General features: G+C 42.6%; 1 protein-coding gene across 1 annotated transcript; it reads left to right on the top strand.

Moving 5' to 3' along the window:
• Positions 1–1,341: 1,341 nt before the first annotated feature.
• Positions 1,342–17,696, top strand: ufsp2 (ufm1-specific peptidase 2). The gene is made up of 12 exons (XM_064925985.1): positions 1,342–1,449; positions 8,154–8,223; positions 11,784–11,967; positions 12,286–12,349; positions 12,516–12,670; positions 13,068–13,260; positions 14,365–14,511; positions 14,793–14,957; positions 15,417–15,541; positions 15,711–15,787; positions 16,164–16,288; positions 17,521–17,696. The coding sequence occupies exons 1-12, from the start codon at positions 1,447–1,449 to the stop codon at positions 17,605–17,607; spliced, it is 1,395 nt and encodes a 464-aa protein (XP_064782057.1). The 5' UTR covers positions 1,342–1,446; the 3' UTR covers positions 17,608–17,696.

Below are 17,696 nucleotides of genomic sequence, written 5' to 3'. Positions count from 1 at the left end.
ATCTCAGACATTCTGTTTGTGAAGTTGCTAGTTAGCTAACTAGCCTAAATTACAGTTAATGGTCAACCATAAAGGGGTGGTCCCCTCAAGGAGGCGTATCCTACCTGTGATTGTTCTGATTGTTATAGTGTTTTCAGTTGAATTTGGAATCTATGTTGTTTTTTTTGTTTTTTTTAATAGCGTTTTGCCAAAACTAAAAAATCTGCCATGCAATGATGGGCTGCTACTTCTCCATTAACAAACAACTGCTAGCTAGTCAGAGGTCACTTAAATTATAATTTTATCAAAAACGACAGATTTCAGCACCCAAAGAAAAGCTCATAGTTACACAGGACAAACATGGGTACAAGAAAAGTGTTAAAGAATGGATATTTTTACAAGTAGGCCTACCAACTGATAGCTACTTGAGTCTTGAGTCTTGGGGCGGCAGCGTAGGCTAGTGGTTAGAGCGTTGACTAGTAACCGGAAGGTTGCAAGTTCAAACCCCCAAGCTGACAAGGTACAAATCTGTCATTCTCCCCCTGAACAGGCAGTTAACCCACTGTTCCTAGGCCGTCATTGAAAATAAGAATTTGTTCTTAACTGACTTGCCTAGTTAAATAAAGGTAATAAAAATGTTGCTGGTGATGGTATATTCCGCCAACAGTCATTGCTACTCAACTCCATTTGGTTAGACATTTAGTTGGAGTTATGTTTACTAATCTACAGATAAAGCAGACAATTAGCCTATTTTAAAATAACTTAACACATTTCGTAAATGTATGCAATTTACACAATGGATTTGGTGCAGAATGTGTGCCGGTGTGTGAGTATCTTATTGCACTGTCATCACAAAGTTTTAACATTCAATGTGTGAAGTTTGCATTTGAATCAATATATCAATTCTACACATATCTAGTTCCAGTAGGCCTATTACAATTTAGAAAATTGGCATTAGCCCATATGCATTGTATTTAGCTTTAACATTAGATATTGCTAACAGATGCACTCTACACACACATATATTTTAATATTGTTATTTTGCTGTATTATTGACTTTGTATTGTAGATCTGTTACGGTAGAGTAGTGTATAATAATGTGTTGTGTTATGTATTGTTTATTGTATGTAATGCTGATTGGACCTCAGGAAGAGTAGATGCTCCCTTGGCAGCAGCTAATGGGGATCCGGAAAATAAATACAAATACAAAAACACTAACAATAAAATACGACCAATAAACACAATATTGTATTCATGAATTCTCATGAATTCAACAACAACGAATCATTTAGACTTTGTGGCTGTAATAAACCACACAGCACGCAGGCGGAGTTATCTTTCTCGAATATGTCATTGATTGGGCCAAATGATGTGCGTCACACAAAAACAAACATGTCTGACTTCCGTTTTGGAGGGTCGACATAACGAAGAAATCATTACATTTGATCGTATTTTTAAGCTTGCAGAATGGTAAGTGTTACATGAAAGGATTCTGCATATGTTTGCCATGTTTACATTTGCTCATGTTTTGCTTGCCACCCATCCGATCACACCAAAACATGAAAGTAGCCAGTTAGCGAGCATAAGATTACGTTCAGTCAGTGGTGTCTAGCTAGCGAACTAACTCGGATGTTGCATAGTTTAAACTTTTTCCAAAAGGAGCCAGCGTATTTTCTGACACTAATGTCTCTGATTAAAGTCCATGAGCCAGACCCCCAAATGTGGGCCGACGATGTCTCATAGTGATTTGTTAGAAAACATGTGGAGCCGTGCAGCAATGTTAGCTTTCCCATATGGCTTTGACCCTATGACAAACCATATCAGTATACAACAAGTTATTACTCGGAAAGCTTAGATTCACAGCTATCCATCAGACATATTTTCGGTAAATTCAGTTCAACATAACTTTGACCGCTAGGGTACATAAGAATTACCTCTACAAATGGCTTTAAAAAGGAAGCCCTGATACATGTTTTACTTTGTTTGACAACTAGTTATGAAAGGTCATGAAATTACTTTTCAAATTATATATAATATAACCACATTTGAAACGAACAGCTACAACTATTATTTAAAAAATTGGTCATTTACATTAGAATGCTGGAGGCTTAGTTAAACAATTCCATGTAATGGGGCAGCTGTTTATGGGTTGTAACATTGGTAATAGAGGCACACACAAAGCTAGAAAAAGGGTTGTGTAGATGCAGGGTCATCACAGAATGCATGCATTAAACCCACAGAAGCCTTTTTCCAATATGGCCACCAAACAACCCAATGGGGTCTTATTGGACAATATCACATGACCATACCTGTATGAAATATAATTGTAGTATGCCCAAAAGTATATTAAAATGTTTATAGTGATGTAAAATACACAACCACATGAGCCAGGTGTGCCAGATATATATAAATATGTTAAATTATTCACCTAATTGTGGTAAGAATGTGGCCATAAAGCTGTCTGAATCGCTGATTTCTGATCAATAATATCAATAATGTCAATATGTAATTTTCAAACATGGTACATGTGAATAGTCATTTATGTGAACTGATTAACATTATATACTATTTTATCCTATAAACTGTTTTCATAAAACAGGACTAGAAACATGTAGAATTCCATAGGATAAGTTTTCACGTGATAAAGATGAGAGCAGCAAACCATTACACGTAGTCACACTAAATTAAGATGTTTTCTTACTATGGGGCCAAAGCAGTAATATAATTTGCTTTAACAGGCCAACACTAGATTTGACTACACTGACCAAAAATATAAACGCAACATGTAAAGTGTTGGTCCCATGTTTCATGAGCTGAAATAAAAGTTCTCCGAAATGTTCCATATCCACAAAATGCTTATTTCTCTCAAATGTTGTGTACACATTTTTTACATTCCTTTTAGTGAGCATTTATTATTTTCCAAGGTAATCCATCCACCTGACATGAGTGGTATATCAATAAGCTGATTAAACAGCATGATCATTACACAGCTGCACCTTGTGCTGGGGACAATAAAAGGCCAATCTAAAATGTGCAGTTTTGTCCCACAACACAATGCCACAGATATCTCAATTTTTGAGGGAGTGTGCAATTGGCATGCTGACTGCAGGAAAGTCCACCAGAGCTGTTGCCAGAGAATTGAGAGAATTTGGCAGTACGTTCAACCGGCCTCACAACCGCAGACCATGTGTAACCACGCCAGCCCAGGACCTCCTCATCCAGGCTTCTTCACCAGCGGGATCGTCTGAGACGAGCCACCCGGACAGCTGATGAAACTGAGGAGTATTTATGTCTGCAATAAAGCCCTCTTTGTGGGGAAAAACTAATTCTGATTGGCTGGGCCTGGTTCTCCAGTGGGTGGGCAGGGCACCCAAGTGGGTGGACCTATGCCCTCCCAGGCCCACCCATTGCTGCGCCCCTGCCGATCATGTGAAATCCATAGATTAATGAATTTATCTAAATTGACTGATTTCCATATATGAACTGTAACTTAGTAAAAACATTAAATTGTTGCATGTTGCGTTTTTATATTTTTGTTCAGTATACATTGTAATGGAATGTACAGAGCAGGTTTATATTCCTCATAATGAAAACAGCTACTATGATAACACTGTATATTATTTTAATCAGCTCAATTCTGTGACTATTCACATGTACACTACCATTCAAAATTTTTGGGTCACTTAGAAATGTCCTTGTTTTTGAAAGAAAAGCAAATTGATCAGAAATGCAGTGTAGACATTGTTGATGTTGTAAATGACTTTTGTAGTTGGAAATGACAGATTTTTAATGGAATAGGTGTACAGGAGGCCCGTTATCAGAAACCATTACTCTTGTTTTCCAATGGCACATTATGTTAGTTGGGGCGGCAGCGTAGCCTAGTAACCGGAAGGTTGCAAGTTCAAATCCCCGAGCTGACAAGGTACAAATCTGTCGTTCTGCCCCTGAACAAGACAGTTAACCCACTGTTCCTAGGCCGTCATTGAAAATAAGAATTTGTTCTTAACTGACTTGCCTAGGTAAAATTAGTATTTATGTTAGCACAGCTGAAAATGAAGGTTTCATATGTAACCACGGTTATGTGAGCTATATGGATCACTCCAATATATTGGTATCACTCCGCGGCGGAATGATACCTCCGAGGTGAGGATTTACAGATTTACTCCTGTATTTACTTGTGCAAATCTGTAAATCCTCACCTCGGATGTATCTCTCTGAATGTATCCCTAATATATATATATATATATATATATATATATAGACCCCTTGGCCGCAACACGTTCTCTACATCATTGTTGAGGCACATATAGCACTGTAGAGGATTGGAGTGATCCATAAAGCTCACATAACCGTGGTTACATATGTAACCTTTGTTATGTTTCACTATATTGGATCACTCCGATATACACGTACCAGATTAGCTGGTGCTAGAGGTCCCAGCGCGGGACCGAGATGCAGGGGCCGTCAATGTGGAAGGGGGTCCCGGCACAGTCCCCGGAAGGGGATGAGACGCCCAGGACCACTGAACCAACAGCAGATGGAGGTGCCACATTTACCCAGTAGTACAGAGCAAAAGTGCTAGAGGAAGCCCAGCTGGCTGTAGCACAGATCTCAGTGAGGGGCATTCCTCTCAATAGAGCCCAGGATGCAGCCACACCTCGTGTTGAATGTGCCACCACAGATCCCAGCACTGGCATTCCATCCTGGCGGTATGCTGTTGTAATTGTGTCCACTATCCAGTGAGTGAGCCTCTCACCATAGCAGACAAAGAGCTGGTCTGTTCTTACTGACCGTGTTCGCTCCACATAGGTAGCTAGTGCCCGCACAGGGCACAGCATGCTAGAGGGAGGCCCAGACTCCCCCGCCACTGCCGGGGGGTCGTAAGCAGACAGGATAAAAGGGATTTTCACATGCCTGTCTGACAGGACCTTCGGGAGGAATGAATGGTTGGGACGGAGATCTACTCCTTCCCCCAGGGTCCACCCGGTAGCACTCCCAACTTACCGAAAGAGCATGGAGCTCATCCACCCTCTTAAAGAAAGCCACCTTCATAGAGAAGTGTTTCAGGGAGGCAGACTCCCAACGGTTCGAACGGTGGCTTTGCCAAAGCTGCCAAGACCACATCCCAGCTCGCCAGTGAGCGGGTCCTAGCTGGACGCAGGCGACGAACCCCCTTCATAAACCTGGAGACCAAGGGATGGCGCCCCACTGGCCTCTCTATCCACCCCACATGGCAGGCAGATATAGCGGCCAAATACCCTCTCAGTGTAGAGGCTGCCAAGCCCTCATCCAAGCGAGACTGCAGGTATTTGAGGACATACTGTACCCCACATGACTCGGGCACAACCTCAACACCAGTGCACCAAGAGCAGAACCAGTGCCACTGGTATGCCGAGGTTGTAGCCGGCACCCTTGCGCTCTGCATGGTGTTCATTACACCCTCCTGTAGCCCGAAAATGGATCATTGGTGCCGTTCAGTGGCCAAGCCCACAGACTGAGGCGGTGCGGCTTCGGATGCCACAGAGTTTCCCCAGCCTGAGACAGCAAGTCAGGTCTCAGGGGAAGTTGCCAAGATGTCCCAGACAAGGGACAGGAGAAGGCTGAACCAGGGTCGTCTGGGCCAGTATGTGCCGCCAGAGGCAGACAATGCTCTGCCATCCTGGTCCTGTCCAGAACAGCCTGGATCAGGGGAAAGGGGGAATGCATAATGCTCCAGCCCTGGCCAATCGTGAGCTAGAGCATCCAAGCCCAGAGTCCCTGGTGGCTCCGACATGGAGTACCACAAGGGGCAGTGTGCATTGTTCAGGGAGGCAAACGGGTCCGCCTGCACCCTCCCGAACTTGTCCTACAGGTGCTGCACCAGCTGGGGATGTAGGCTCCAGTCCCAAGGTGGCGGACCCTCCCTCGAGGGCATATCCGCTGCCACACTCAGGATGTCAGGTATGCTAGACAGCCGTGAGCCCAGAGAAGTTCCCGTGCTATAAGATTGAGGTGGTGGGATCTCAGTCCACCCTGATGGTTGATGTAAGCCACCACTGTGGTGTTGTTCATTCTCACCAGGACATGTCTTCCTTTCAGATGTGGAAGGAAAGACCACAGGGCCAGCAGTACAGCTCGGAGCTCTAGTGTATAGATGTGCCTGCTGCTCCAAGGGAGTAGCCAACAGCCGCTGGCCAACCTGCCCTTGGTCACACCCACCCAGCCGATCTGGGAGGCGTCTGTGCTGACCAGCTCCCGGCGGCACATCCTCAGCATCTCCACCCCACCTGAGAGAAAGGAACGACAGCTCCACCTCAACAATGCCTGAGGCCCTGTGCGGTAACCTGCAGCTGGCGGTGACGGTGGCGCTTCGGGTGCAGCCAGTGGGAGTTGAACCACTCCTGAAGGGGCCGGAGATGGAGCAGGGCCAGGGGAATCCGCAACGAGGCCGCTGTCAGCAAGCCCAACAGGCGTTGGTGGGTCACCCGCCCCTGCCAAAAGTGGTTGAGGCAAGATAAGTTCGCCCTGAACCCTTCTGGTGGGCAGGTCTGCTCTCATAAGGACTGAGTCCAGTTTCATGCCAATGAAGGCCACCCTCTGGGTTGGCGCCAGATGACTCTTCTTGTCGTTTACAGTAATGCCCAGCCCGCTGATGTGGGTCAGGAGCATGTCTCTGTCCGACAGGACCTGGGACCTGATCGGGGCACAAATCAGCCAATCGTCCAGGTAATGCAGGATCAACAATCCTCGGGACGTGAGAGGCGCCAGGACAGCGTCCATGCACTTTATGTCTGCTCCAGAATGACATCAACCCCTCGGCCAAACGTGAGCCCTGGGGTGACGGGGTGAGTGGCAAATGTGCTCTGAAGAGCAGGTGGCAGACTGGATTAGGCCAGCCAAAAATGACACCGGGAGGTAACCACCTGCACCATGGCCTTCAAGGCAGAGTTCCTCTGTCCAGTGTCTGTGTTCTTTTGCCAATCATTTCTTTTTATTGGCCAGTCTGAGACATGGCTTTTTCTTTGCAACTCTGCCTAGAAGGCCAGCATCCCGGAGTCGCCTCTTCACTGTTGACGTTGAGACTGGTGTTTTGCGGGTAATATTTAATGAAGCTGCCAGTTGAGGACTTTTGAGGTGTCTGTTTCTCAAACTAGACACTCTACTATACTTGTCCTCTTGCTCAGTTGTGCACCGGGGCCTCCCACTCCTCTTTCTATTCTGGTTAGAGACAGTTTGCTCTGTTCTGTGAAGGGAGTAGTGCACAGCGTTGTACGAGATCTTCAGTTTCTTGCCAATTTCTCGCATGGAATAGCCTTAAATTCTCAGAACAAGAATAGACTGACGAGTTTCAGAAGAAAGGTCTTTGTTTCTGGCCATTTTGAGCCTGTAATCGAACGCACAAAAGCTGATGCTCCAGATACTCAACTAGTCTAAAGAAAGCCAGTTTTATTGCTTCTTTAATCAGGACAACCGTTTCAGCTTTGCTAACATAATGGCAAAAGGGGTTTTCTAATGATAAATTAGCCTTTTAAAATGATACACTTGGATTAGCTAACACAACGTGCCACTGGAAAACAGGAGTGATGTTTGATGATAATGGGCCTCTATAAGCTTATAATCTATCTATATATCGATGTAGATATTCTATTAAAAATCAGCCGTTTCCAGCTACAATAGCCATTCACCTCATGAACAATGTCTACACTGTATTTCTGATCAATTAGATGTTATTTTAATGGACAAAAATGTGCCTTTCTTTCAAAAACAAGGACATTTCTAAGTGACCCTAAACAATTGAACGGTAGTGTACATATCCATTTTACATGTTTGATGAGGAAATATTGCAATTATTGATCATAACATGTTCAGAAATCAGCGATTCCGCCAGTCTCATGTATTCTACATCACTATGAAAATGTCTGGGCATACTACAATTATATTTCATACAGATATGGTCATGTGAAATTGTCAAATAACAACAACTTAAACATAAACAATGGACTAGGCCTAATAGCTAAATCCTGTGTGGTCATGATAAGAGTAGGCAGTTATACTGTCCCATTGATTAAAGTATTCATATGTCTTCTCCCCCCAAAACATTAATAGGCTATACTATTTAATGCTTAGAAATGACTTATGAGCTTCTGGAAATTATACAGATTCAGCTTTAACTTTCTGACTTTATCATTATGAAGGTTGTCGGAAACATCATTTTACGCTTGAGAGGGTCTCTGGAGTTCAAGTGCCAGTTGGACAGCACAGATGGTATGTACTGTAGAGGGAATTCTGCCTGTGATTTACATTTCCTCAGTTGATTATGCTCATAAAGTGTGTGTGTGTGTGTGTGTGTGTGTGTGTGTGTGTGTGTGTGTGTGTGTGTGTGTGTGTGTGTGTGTGTGTGTGTGTGTGTGTGTGTGTGTGTGTGTGTGTGTGTGTGTGTGTGTGTGTGTGTGTGTGTGTGTGTGTGTGTGTGTGTGTGTGTGTGCGCGCGAGAGAATCCAGAAATATTAGCCCTGAACTAATGGGTATCTCATTAAACTCAAATGTAAAAGTCAGAAATGATAGTTCTGACATTCATGATTTCCACTAGCGCCTGCTTTTGGCTATATAGCTGATTTAGATTTTTTTTAATTTAACCAGGTAGGCCATTTGAAAACAAGTTCTCATTTACAACTGCGACCTGGCCAAGATAAAGCAAAGCAGTGCGACAAAAAACAACATCACAGAGTTGGACATGGGATAAACAAAAGTACAGTCAATAACAATAGAAAAATCTATATACAGTGTGTGCAAATGGAGTAAGGAGGTAAGGCAATAAATAGGCCACAGTTACAATTTAGCAAATTAGCACTGGAGGGATAGATGTGCAGATGATGATGTGCAAGTAGAAATACTTGTGCGTCAAAAAAGTAAATAAAAACAATATGGGGATGAGGTAGGTAGTTTGATGGGCTATTTACAGATGGGCTGTGTTCAGATAGCTGATGCTTAAAGTTAGTGAGGGAGATATAAGTCTCCAACTTCAGAGATTTTTGCAATTCATTCCAGTCATTGGAAGCAGAGAACTGGAAGGAAAGGCAGCCAAAGGAGGTGTTGGCTTTGGGGGTGACCAGTGAGAAATACCTGCTGCAGCCTGTGCTACGAGTGGGTGTTGTTATTGTGACCAGTGAGCTGAGATAAGGCGGGGCTTTACCTAGCAAAGACTAATACAGTTGAAGTCGGAAGTTTAAATACACAGCCAAATACATTTAAACTCAGTTTTTCACAATTCCTGACATTTAATCCTAGTAAAAATTCCCTGTCTTAGGTCAGTTAGGATCACCACTTTATTTTAAGAATGTGAAATGTCAGAATAATAGTAGAGATAATGATTTATTTCAGCTTTCATTTCTTTCATCACATTCCCAGTGGGTCAGACGTTTACATACACTCAATTAGTATTTGGTAGCACTGCCTTTAAATTGTTTTACTCGGGTCAAACGTTTCGGGTAGCCTTCCACAAGCTTCCCACAATAAGTTGGGTGAATTTTGGCCCATTTCTCCTGACAAAGCTGATGTAACTGAGTCAGCTTTGTAGGCCTCCTTGCTCGCACACACTTTTTCAGTTCTGTCCACACATCTTCTATGGGATTGAGGTCAGGGCTTTGTGATGGCCACTCCAATACCTTGATTTTGTTGTCCTTAAGCCATTTTGACAAACTTTGGAAGTATGCTTTGGGTCATTATCCATTTGGAAGACCCCATTTGCGACTAAGCTTTAACTTCCTGACTGAAGTCTTGATGTTGCTTCAATATATCCACATAATTTTCCTCCTCATGGTGCCATCTATTTTGTGAAGTGCACCAGTCCCTCCTGCAGCAAGCACCGCCACAACATGATGCTGCCACCCCCGTGCTTCATGGTTGGGATGGTGTTCTTTGGCTTGCAAGCCTCCCCCTTTTTCCTCCAAACATAACAATGGTCATTATGGCCAAACAGTTATATTTTTGTTTCATCAGACCAGAGGATATTTCTCCAAAAAGTACCATCTTTGTCCCCATGTGCAGTTGCAAACCGTAGTCTGGCTTTTTTATAGCGGTTTTGGAGCAGTGGCTTTTTCCTTGCTGAGCGGCCTTTTCGATATAGGACTCGTTTCACTGCGGATATAGATACTTTTGTACCCGTTTCCTCCAGCATCTTCACAAGGTCCTTTGCTGTTGTTCAAGGCTTGATTTGCACTTCGCACCAAAGTATGTTTATCTCCAGGAAACAGAATGCGTCTCCTTCCTGAGCGGTATGACGGCTGCGTGGTCCCATGGTGTTTATGCTTGCGTAATATTGTTTGTACAGATGAACGTTGCACCTTCAGGCATTTGGAAATTGCTCTCAAGGATGAACCAGACTTGTGGAGGTCTACAATTTTTTTCTGAGGTCTTGGCTGATTTCTTTTGATTTTCCCATGATGTCAAGCAAAGAGGCACTGAATTTGAAGGTATGCCTTGAAATATATCCACAGGTACACCTCCATTTGACTCAAATTATGTTAATTGGCCTATCAGAAGCTTCTAAAGCCATGACATCATTTGACATTTTGAATTTTTCAAGCTGTTTAAAGGCACAGTTAACTTAGTGTATGTAAACTTCTGAGCCACTGGAATTGTGATACAGTGAATTATAAGTGAAATAATCCATCTGTTATCAATGGTTGGAAAAATTACTTGTGTCATGCACAAAGTAGATGTCATAACTGACTTGCCAAAACTATAGTTTGTTAGCAATAAATTTGTGGAGTGGTTGTAAAACGAGTTTTAATGACTCCAACCTAAGTGTATGTAAACTTCCGACTTCAACTGTATATGTATATATATATATATATATATATACACACACATGCATACACACACAATATACTCCAATGGCATATTGTGTTAACTAATCCAAGTGTATCATTTTAAAAGGCTACTTGATCATTAAAAGCAAAGCTGAAAACGGTTGTCCTGATTAAAGAAGCAATAAAACTGGTTTTCTTTAGACTCGTTGAGTATCTGGAGCTTCAGCATTTGTGGGTTCGATTACAGGCTCAAAATGGCCAGAAACAAATAATTTTCTTCTGAAACTCGTCAGTCAATTCTTGTTCTGATAAATGAAGGCTATTCCATGCGAGAAATTGCCAAGAAACTGAAGATCTGATACAACACTGTGTACTACTCCCTTTACAGAACAGCGCAAAACTTGCTCTAACCAGAATAGAAAGAGGAGTGGGAGGCCCCAGTGCACGACTGAGCAAGAGAACAAGTACATTAGTGTCTAGTTTGAGAAACAGATGCCTCACAAGTCCTCAACTGGCAGCTTCATTAAATTGTATCCACAAAACATCAGTCTCAACGTCAACAGTGAAGAGGTGACTCCGGGATGCTGGCCTTCTATGCAGAGTTCATTTGTCCAGTGTCGGTGTTCTTTTAACCATCTTAATTTTTTATTTTTATTGGCCAATCTGAGATATGGCTTTTTCTTTGGAACTCTGCAAAGCTTGTTTACTATTTGGCTGGCTACTCCATGTGCTTGTGGAAAACACTGATTTGGTATCAACAATTACATTTGTTATTCAAATCTAATTACTACATGAAGCAGGAGGCCTCCTATAGGACACTAGCCTATAACCAGTCAGTTAGTGTTGGTATCTTTTGAAACCTTTTGTGTGTTTTAAAATATGAGTACTACTTCATGTTTTGTGAAGTATGTATGACGTCTTATCTGTATCTTTATACACATTCACCATTGATTGCAAGGAAATCTGGTATCTCTGTTAATGGTCATATTGATTGTGTCTCTTGTGTCGTTACAGTACCACACGTACAAAAGGTCATCTCGAGGACTTTCGAGGCCCTCGGATCCCAGGTGAAAGCAGAATCGCTTGTTCTTAGTCTCTCTAGCAGTCCAGTTTTTCTTTGGCCTAACAAAGGAGGACATGCAACAGCTGGAGAGATCTCTCCGAACAGACCATGTAAAGATCTCCAACAGTTGATCCAGTAAGTGATCATACTTCACAATTTGGAGCCTCTTGTTCTGGGAAAGTAGATTATAAGCTTTGCTTTTAATGATGTAAAGTTGTTTTAGAGTCCACTATTTACCTGGTGTTGTCTTACATGGTAGTATGGTAATTATATATTATTACTTAGTAACAGTAAGGTACCAAGTAGTTACGACTTATTTTGTGCACCTTAATGCATCAATTATCTAATGCATCAACTACTGTAAGTTATTGGCCGAAATGCAGGTTTAGTGTCTCACATGATCATTATGGAATAGAAACCAAAGTAAATGGAAAAACCCTCATCCTGTTTTAGGACAGATGACCAGGAAAGCAGTAGAAAAAAGTCTGCAAAAAAGGACAAAAAGAATCCAACAGCAGTAAGTGTGCTGCTTTTATACCTTAAAAATAGTCTACAGACATGAACTACTTCCTGTAAATCACACATTTTCGTGCCACTTGTTTGTCAATGACAAGATCATTTTTTGTGTGGTTTTTAGTTTTCCTGTACCTCTGTATTTTATTGACTGTCTGTCTTGCTTGCAGGGTATTATAAACCTGACCCTGATGACCGAGGTGACAGAGCCAGGCGTCCTCTCGGCACCCACCCTCCTGAGAGGAAGTAAGAAGCACCACCTCCTGCAAACGACTCTGCCCATGGACTGCGTGGTCAGTGTCCTTTCCAGCGAGAGCATCTCTGTGTATGTCATCCTCAATCACTCTAAAGGAAATGACATGATTTGGTTCAACGCAATTTCAATGAAATTAGACACAGGTGTTAGGAGAATAGAGTACATATTTTTTATTATGTCAAACTATATCAAAGGTCCAATACCAGAACGCTAAGGTAAACTGATGGATAAGTCAATCAATAACCACCAGAGATGTAGCTAGTTCACAAGACAATACAACCACAAACAGGGTGAAACAAAAGAAACTCAGCCTGATATGAACTCAATTCAAACTTCCTTATTCGCAAGGGACAATTTGGTTGTTTAGTTAAACAAAAAATATTTAAAAGTTTAAACCCGGAAACCAGCTCATAATGTTCAACTGAATTGGGCTCTAAATCTTTTTGTTTGTCTGTCGTACATGCAGTGTCTGTGGGACCCTAGTGGGGGCGCTGTGCAGTCAGCTGGGGGACATGGAAAAGGTGGCTCTACGGCACATGAAAGGGACGGCCCTGCTTATTCCCCAGCCGTTCCACTTCCTCCTTCCTGCCCCTGTGGGCCTTGTGACAGTGGTCTACCCAGCGGGTGTGCCCGACAGCCAGCTGGAGATGCGACGCAAGGCAAGGGAAGAATTCCAAACTGACCCCTAGCCCCTACTGTGCTACCCCTAGTACTCTACACTTGTGTATATGTGAAATGCTATGATAGGTATTAAGCAATATGGTAGCAGTGGTGTAAAGTACTTAAGTAAAATACTTTAAGTATTTTTGGGGGGTTATCTGTACTTTACTATTTATATTTTTCACCACTTTTACTTCATTACATTCCTAAAGAAAATAGTGTACTTTATACTCGACACATTTTCCCTGACACCCAAAAGTACTCATTACATTTTGAATGCTTAGCAACACAGAAAATGGTCCAATTCAAACACTTATCAAGAGAGCACACCTGGTCTTCCCGACTGCATCTTATCTGGCGGACTCACTAAACACATGCTTCCTTTGTAAATGACTGTTGGAGTGTGCCCTTAGCTACCCATAAATTTACAAATACAAGAAAATTGTGCCTACTGGTTTGCTTAATATAAGGAATTACTTTTATTTTGATTCTTTAAGTATATTTTAGCAATTACATTGACCGTTGATACTTAATTATATTTAAAACAAAATACTTTTAGACTTTTACTCAAGTAGTATTTTACTGGGTGACTTTTACTAGAATCATGTTCTATTAAAGTATCTTTACTTTTACTTAAGTATGACAATTGGTTACTTCTCCACTGTATGGTAGTAGCTCCACTATTTCCCTTGACAGGCTATGTGGAATATTGCTAACCATCTCTACAAAGAGGCAAAATGGACACCTAGCCCGTGCCCCTAGACCAGGGTTCTCCAACCTCAGTCCTATTGAGCTTTTGCAGGTTTTCCCTTCAGCCCTGCAGTAACACCTGATTCTGCCTATCATCTGGCCCAGACAGTTATTGATTAAGTGTGTTATTGATGGGCTGGAAGAAAATCATGCACACCCAGTTGTTCTCCAAGAGCTGGAGAACCTACCCTACCTACAGTATAGATCTGAAAGGATATGAGGCGTTTGCAAAATGTAAAATAACCGTGAAATATTATATATTTCTTATTTTGAAATGCTCTGAGTGACTGTCTAGTATGAGAGAAATAACATTGTGTACATGTATTTGATATTGCTGTTTTATGTCTGTGTAGGAGCTGCACAGTCTGTTTGAGCTGCCAGACGACCGGCCATATCTGAGAAGAGCCAACGCTCTACATTTTCCTGATGAGCCCTACAAAGATGGCTACCTCCGAAACCCTCATGTCCACCTGAATCACCCTGCCCTGGAGAACGGCAAGGTTGGTCAGCACACACAGACGCAAACACACACACACACTGTCACACACACAGTGTCACACACTGGGGCGGCAGGGTAGCCTAGTGGTTAGAGCGTTGGACTAGTAACCGAAAGGTTGCAAGTTCAAATGAGCTGACAAGGTACAAATCTGTCGTTCTGCCCCTGAACCCACTGTTCCAAGGCCGTCATTGAAAATAAGAATTTGCTCTTAACTTGCCTTGTTAAATAAAGGTGAAAAAAATAAATAATTATATGCTCTTATGTGTTTCTCCCTTGTCCCAGCCTTACTTGGTCCAGGGGGTCTACAGCTACCACCACTACATGCAGGACCGCGTGGACGACAACGGCTGGGGTTGCGCCTACCGCTCCCTCCAGACCATCTGCTCCTGGTTCCAGCAGCAGGGCTACGTGGAGCGGGCTGTGCCCTCCCACAAGGAGATCCAACAGGTCAATAGCCTTGACCCTTAGCCTCGAACCCCATATGGAGACCTGAGTGTTGGATAGTTCTACAATGTGATTTGGGCAAACTATCCCTTATTATACAGAACTCTCTCTCTTTGGTAAAGCTGTGTCTCTAAACTTGTCTATTGAACATATTCCAATAATGTGAGACTGTGAATTCGAGCCAGCAGGTAGAGCCTGAGTCCATGGTAAATAAGAATTGATAGGTGATTACAATGGGAGTCTCTTTCTCCTTTCCCACAAGTTGGCCTATAACTCATTGACTGGTAGATAGGGCTATCATAAAATGCATTGTTTTTAATCACAGTTTTACTACTTTCAATAGGATTCTATAATTCATAGCCATGTCAGCTAATAGTACCTTTTTTGAGTGTATATGAAAAGCACTTTATGATTAAAAATCAAGTTAATTCTTGTTATTTTCTCCCCATCGCTGTCTCACAGGCCCTGGTGGAAGTTGGAGACAAGCAAGGGTCTTTTTTGGGCTCTCGCCAGTGGATCGGCTCCATCGAAGTCGCGGCTGTGCTGGATCAGTTGCTGGGGGTCACCTCCAAGATCATGTTTGTGAGGTGAGATGAGGTGTGTGCTTATGTGCCTGCATGTGTGTGCTTGTGCATGCATGCGTCCATGTAAATTCACCAGTCAGGGCAATGCAGAATGCTTCAGGTAGTTGTGTTCCATATTACATATTTTTTTGCTTAGTTTTCACATCTAGTTGTGTGTTTGTGTGTCCTAAAGCCAAGGGTCTGAGCTGGCCTCCAAAGGCAGAGAACTGGCCAACCATTTCCTTTCTGAGGGAACTCCTATTATGATTGGTGAGTGAAAACTGAAACTATTACAATGTAGAGACACTGATGAGAGACTAATATTATGCACAAATCCCTTGTAGTGATTGTACTGCAGATCTGTTCAAATGATAAGGTCTGGGCTCTGTCCAATGAGTACATGCTACAGTACCACAGTCATACATAGTTTCATATAAACAGCATCTATATTTCTGTGGTCAAATAAATAGCTGAATGCTTTTGGTAAACATTTTGGTCGACTCCCCTCACATGTAAATACTTTCAGTTTTTAGGTTGTGTTTGCATTGCACTGGCTTAAACAAAGTTACTACAAACATTGCTTGAAATTGAATGTTAATTTGAACTCTGCAGATTTGTAATTTCCTTCTATTTTGCTCCACACCAGGAGGGGGTGTCCTAGCACACACTATCCTCGGTGTGGCGTGGAGCGAGACCACGGGCCAGATCCGCTACCTCATCCTGGACCCACATTATACAGGGGCCGAGGACCTGCAAGTCATCACAGACAAGGTACCGGATGGTGTCACTGTCTCAGAGTAGGAGTGCTGATCTAGGATCAGATCCCCTCTGTCCATGTAATCATATTAATTATGATCTGAAAGGCAAAACTGATCCTAAATCAGCACTCCTACGCTGAGGCACTTGAAACATCCAGGCCCTGGGCCCAAGTTAGTCCCAGGGCGAGTTAAAATTAAAGTTCATACCAAAATGAACGTCTGATGTTTTCAGACCTCATCTTTTGTGTAGATCCAGCTGGATACTTCAATCCTGAGTGTGCCTATCTTTCTCATCAACATCTGATAAACTACCACTTAAATGTACACTACATGACCAAAAGTATGTGGACACCTGCTCGTCGAACATCTCATTTCAACATCATGGGCATTAATATGGAGTTGGTCCAATTCATCCCAAAGGTGTTTGATGGGGTTGAGATCAGGGCTCTGTGCAGGCCAGTCAAGTCCTTCCACACTGATCTTGACAAACCATTACTGTATGGACCTCGCTTAGTGCAGAGGGGCATTGTCATGCTGAAACAGGAAAGGGCCTTCCCCAAACTGTTGCCACAAAGTTGAAAGCACAGAATTATCTAGAATGTCATTGTATGCTGTAGATTGCCCTTCACTGGAACTAATGGGCCTAGTCTGAACCATGAAAAACAGCCCCAGACCATTATTCCTTGTCCACCAAACTTTACAGTTGGCACTATGCATTCAGGCAGGTAGCGTTCTCCTTGCTCCTAGGTGTTTCCACTTCAAAATAACAGCACTTACAGCTGACTGGGGTAGCAGAAATGTGATGAACTGACTGGTTTGAAAGCTGTCATCCTATGACATTGCCATGTTGAAAGTCTGAGCTCTGCAGTAAGGCCATTCTACTGCCAATGCTTGTCTATGGAGATTGCATGGCTGTGTGCTCAATTTTATACCGGTCAGCAAAGGTTGTGGCTGAAATAGCCAAATCAATTAATTTGGGGGTGCCCATATACTGTAGTGTATGTCCACAAGCAGTTGTATATGTTTGGTGATGGGAGGAATGAACACCCACAGGAAAAGTTGTATTGAACAAAATGCAGGAAGTGGAAGAACATTTTGTAAATCAAACTTAGAGGAAATGTACTTATTTAGTCATAAACTTCAGTATCTAGAAGCGCTGTATAATTGTTGCAGTATATATTCTCAAAAACTGCAATCTATTTGCGTGAGAAAACCCAAAATGGAGGGGTTGTCTTCTTTCCCCAGGGCTGGTGTGGATGGAAGGGCCCAGAGTTTTGGGACCAGAATGCCTACTACAACCTCTGTTTGCCTCAGAGACCAAAGACCATATGATTGTGTGTAGGTTTCAATGTGTGTTGTGTACAGGCACCTGTCCAACAGTATTACAACAAATATCTGAAAATAAATGTCAAAACATCTGA

Source organism: Oncorhynchus masou, chromosome 20, assembly GCF_036934945.1.
Source record: "Oncorhynchus masou masou isolate Uvic2021 chromosome 20, UVic_Omas_1.1, whole genome shotgun sequence".
Taxonomy (NCBI): domain Eukaryota; kingdom Metazoa; phylum Chordata; class Actinopteri; order Salmoniformes; family Salmonidae; genus Oncorhynchus; species Oncorhynchus masou.
The sequence above is the reverse complement of the archived record's forward strand: the minus strand, read 5'-3'. Positions and strand labels throughout refer to the sequence as shown.

What these genes read in the sequence shown, in the direction of transcription:
- ufsp2 (XM_064925985.1), top strand. An exon ending in AGCTGGAGATGCGACGCAAG is followed by an intron (nt 13,261 to 14,364) that starts GCAAGGGAAGAA and finishes ATGTCTGTGTAG; the next exon opens with GAGCTGCACAGTCTGTTTGA. An exon ending in CCCACAAGGAGATCCAACAG is followed by an intron (nt 14,958 to 15,416) that starts GTCAATAGCCTT and finishes GCTGTCTCACAG; the next exon opens with GCCCTGGTGGAAGTTGGAGA.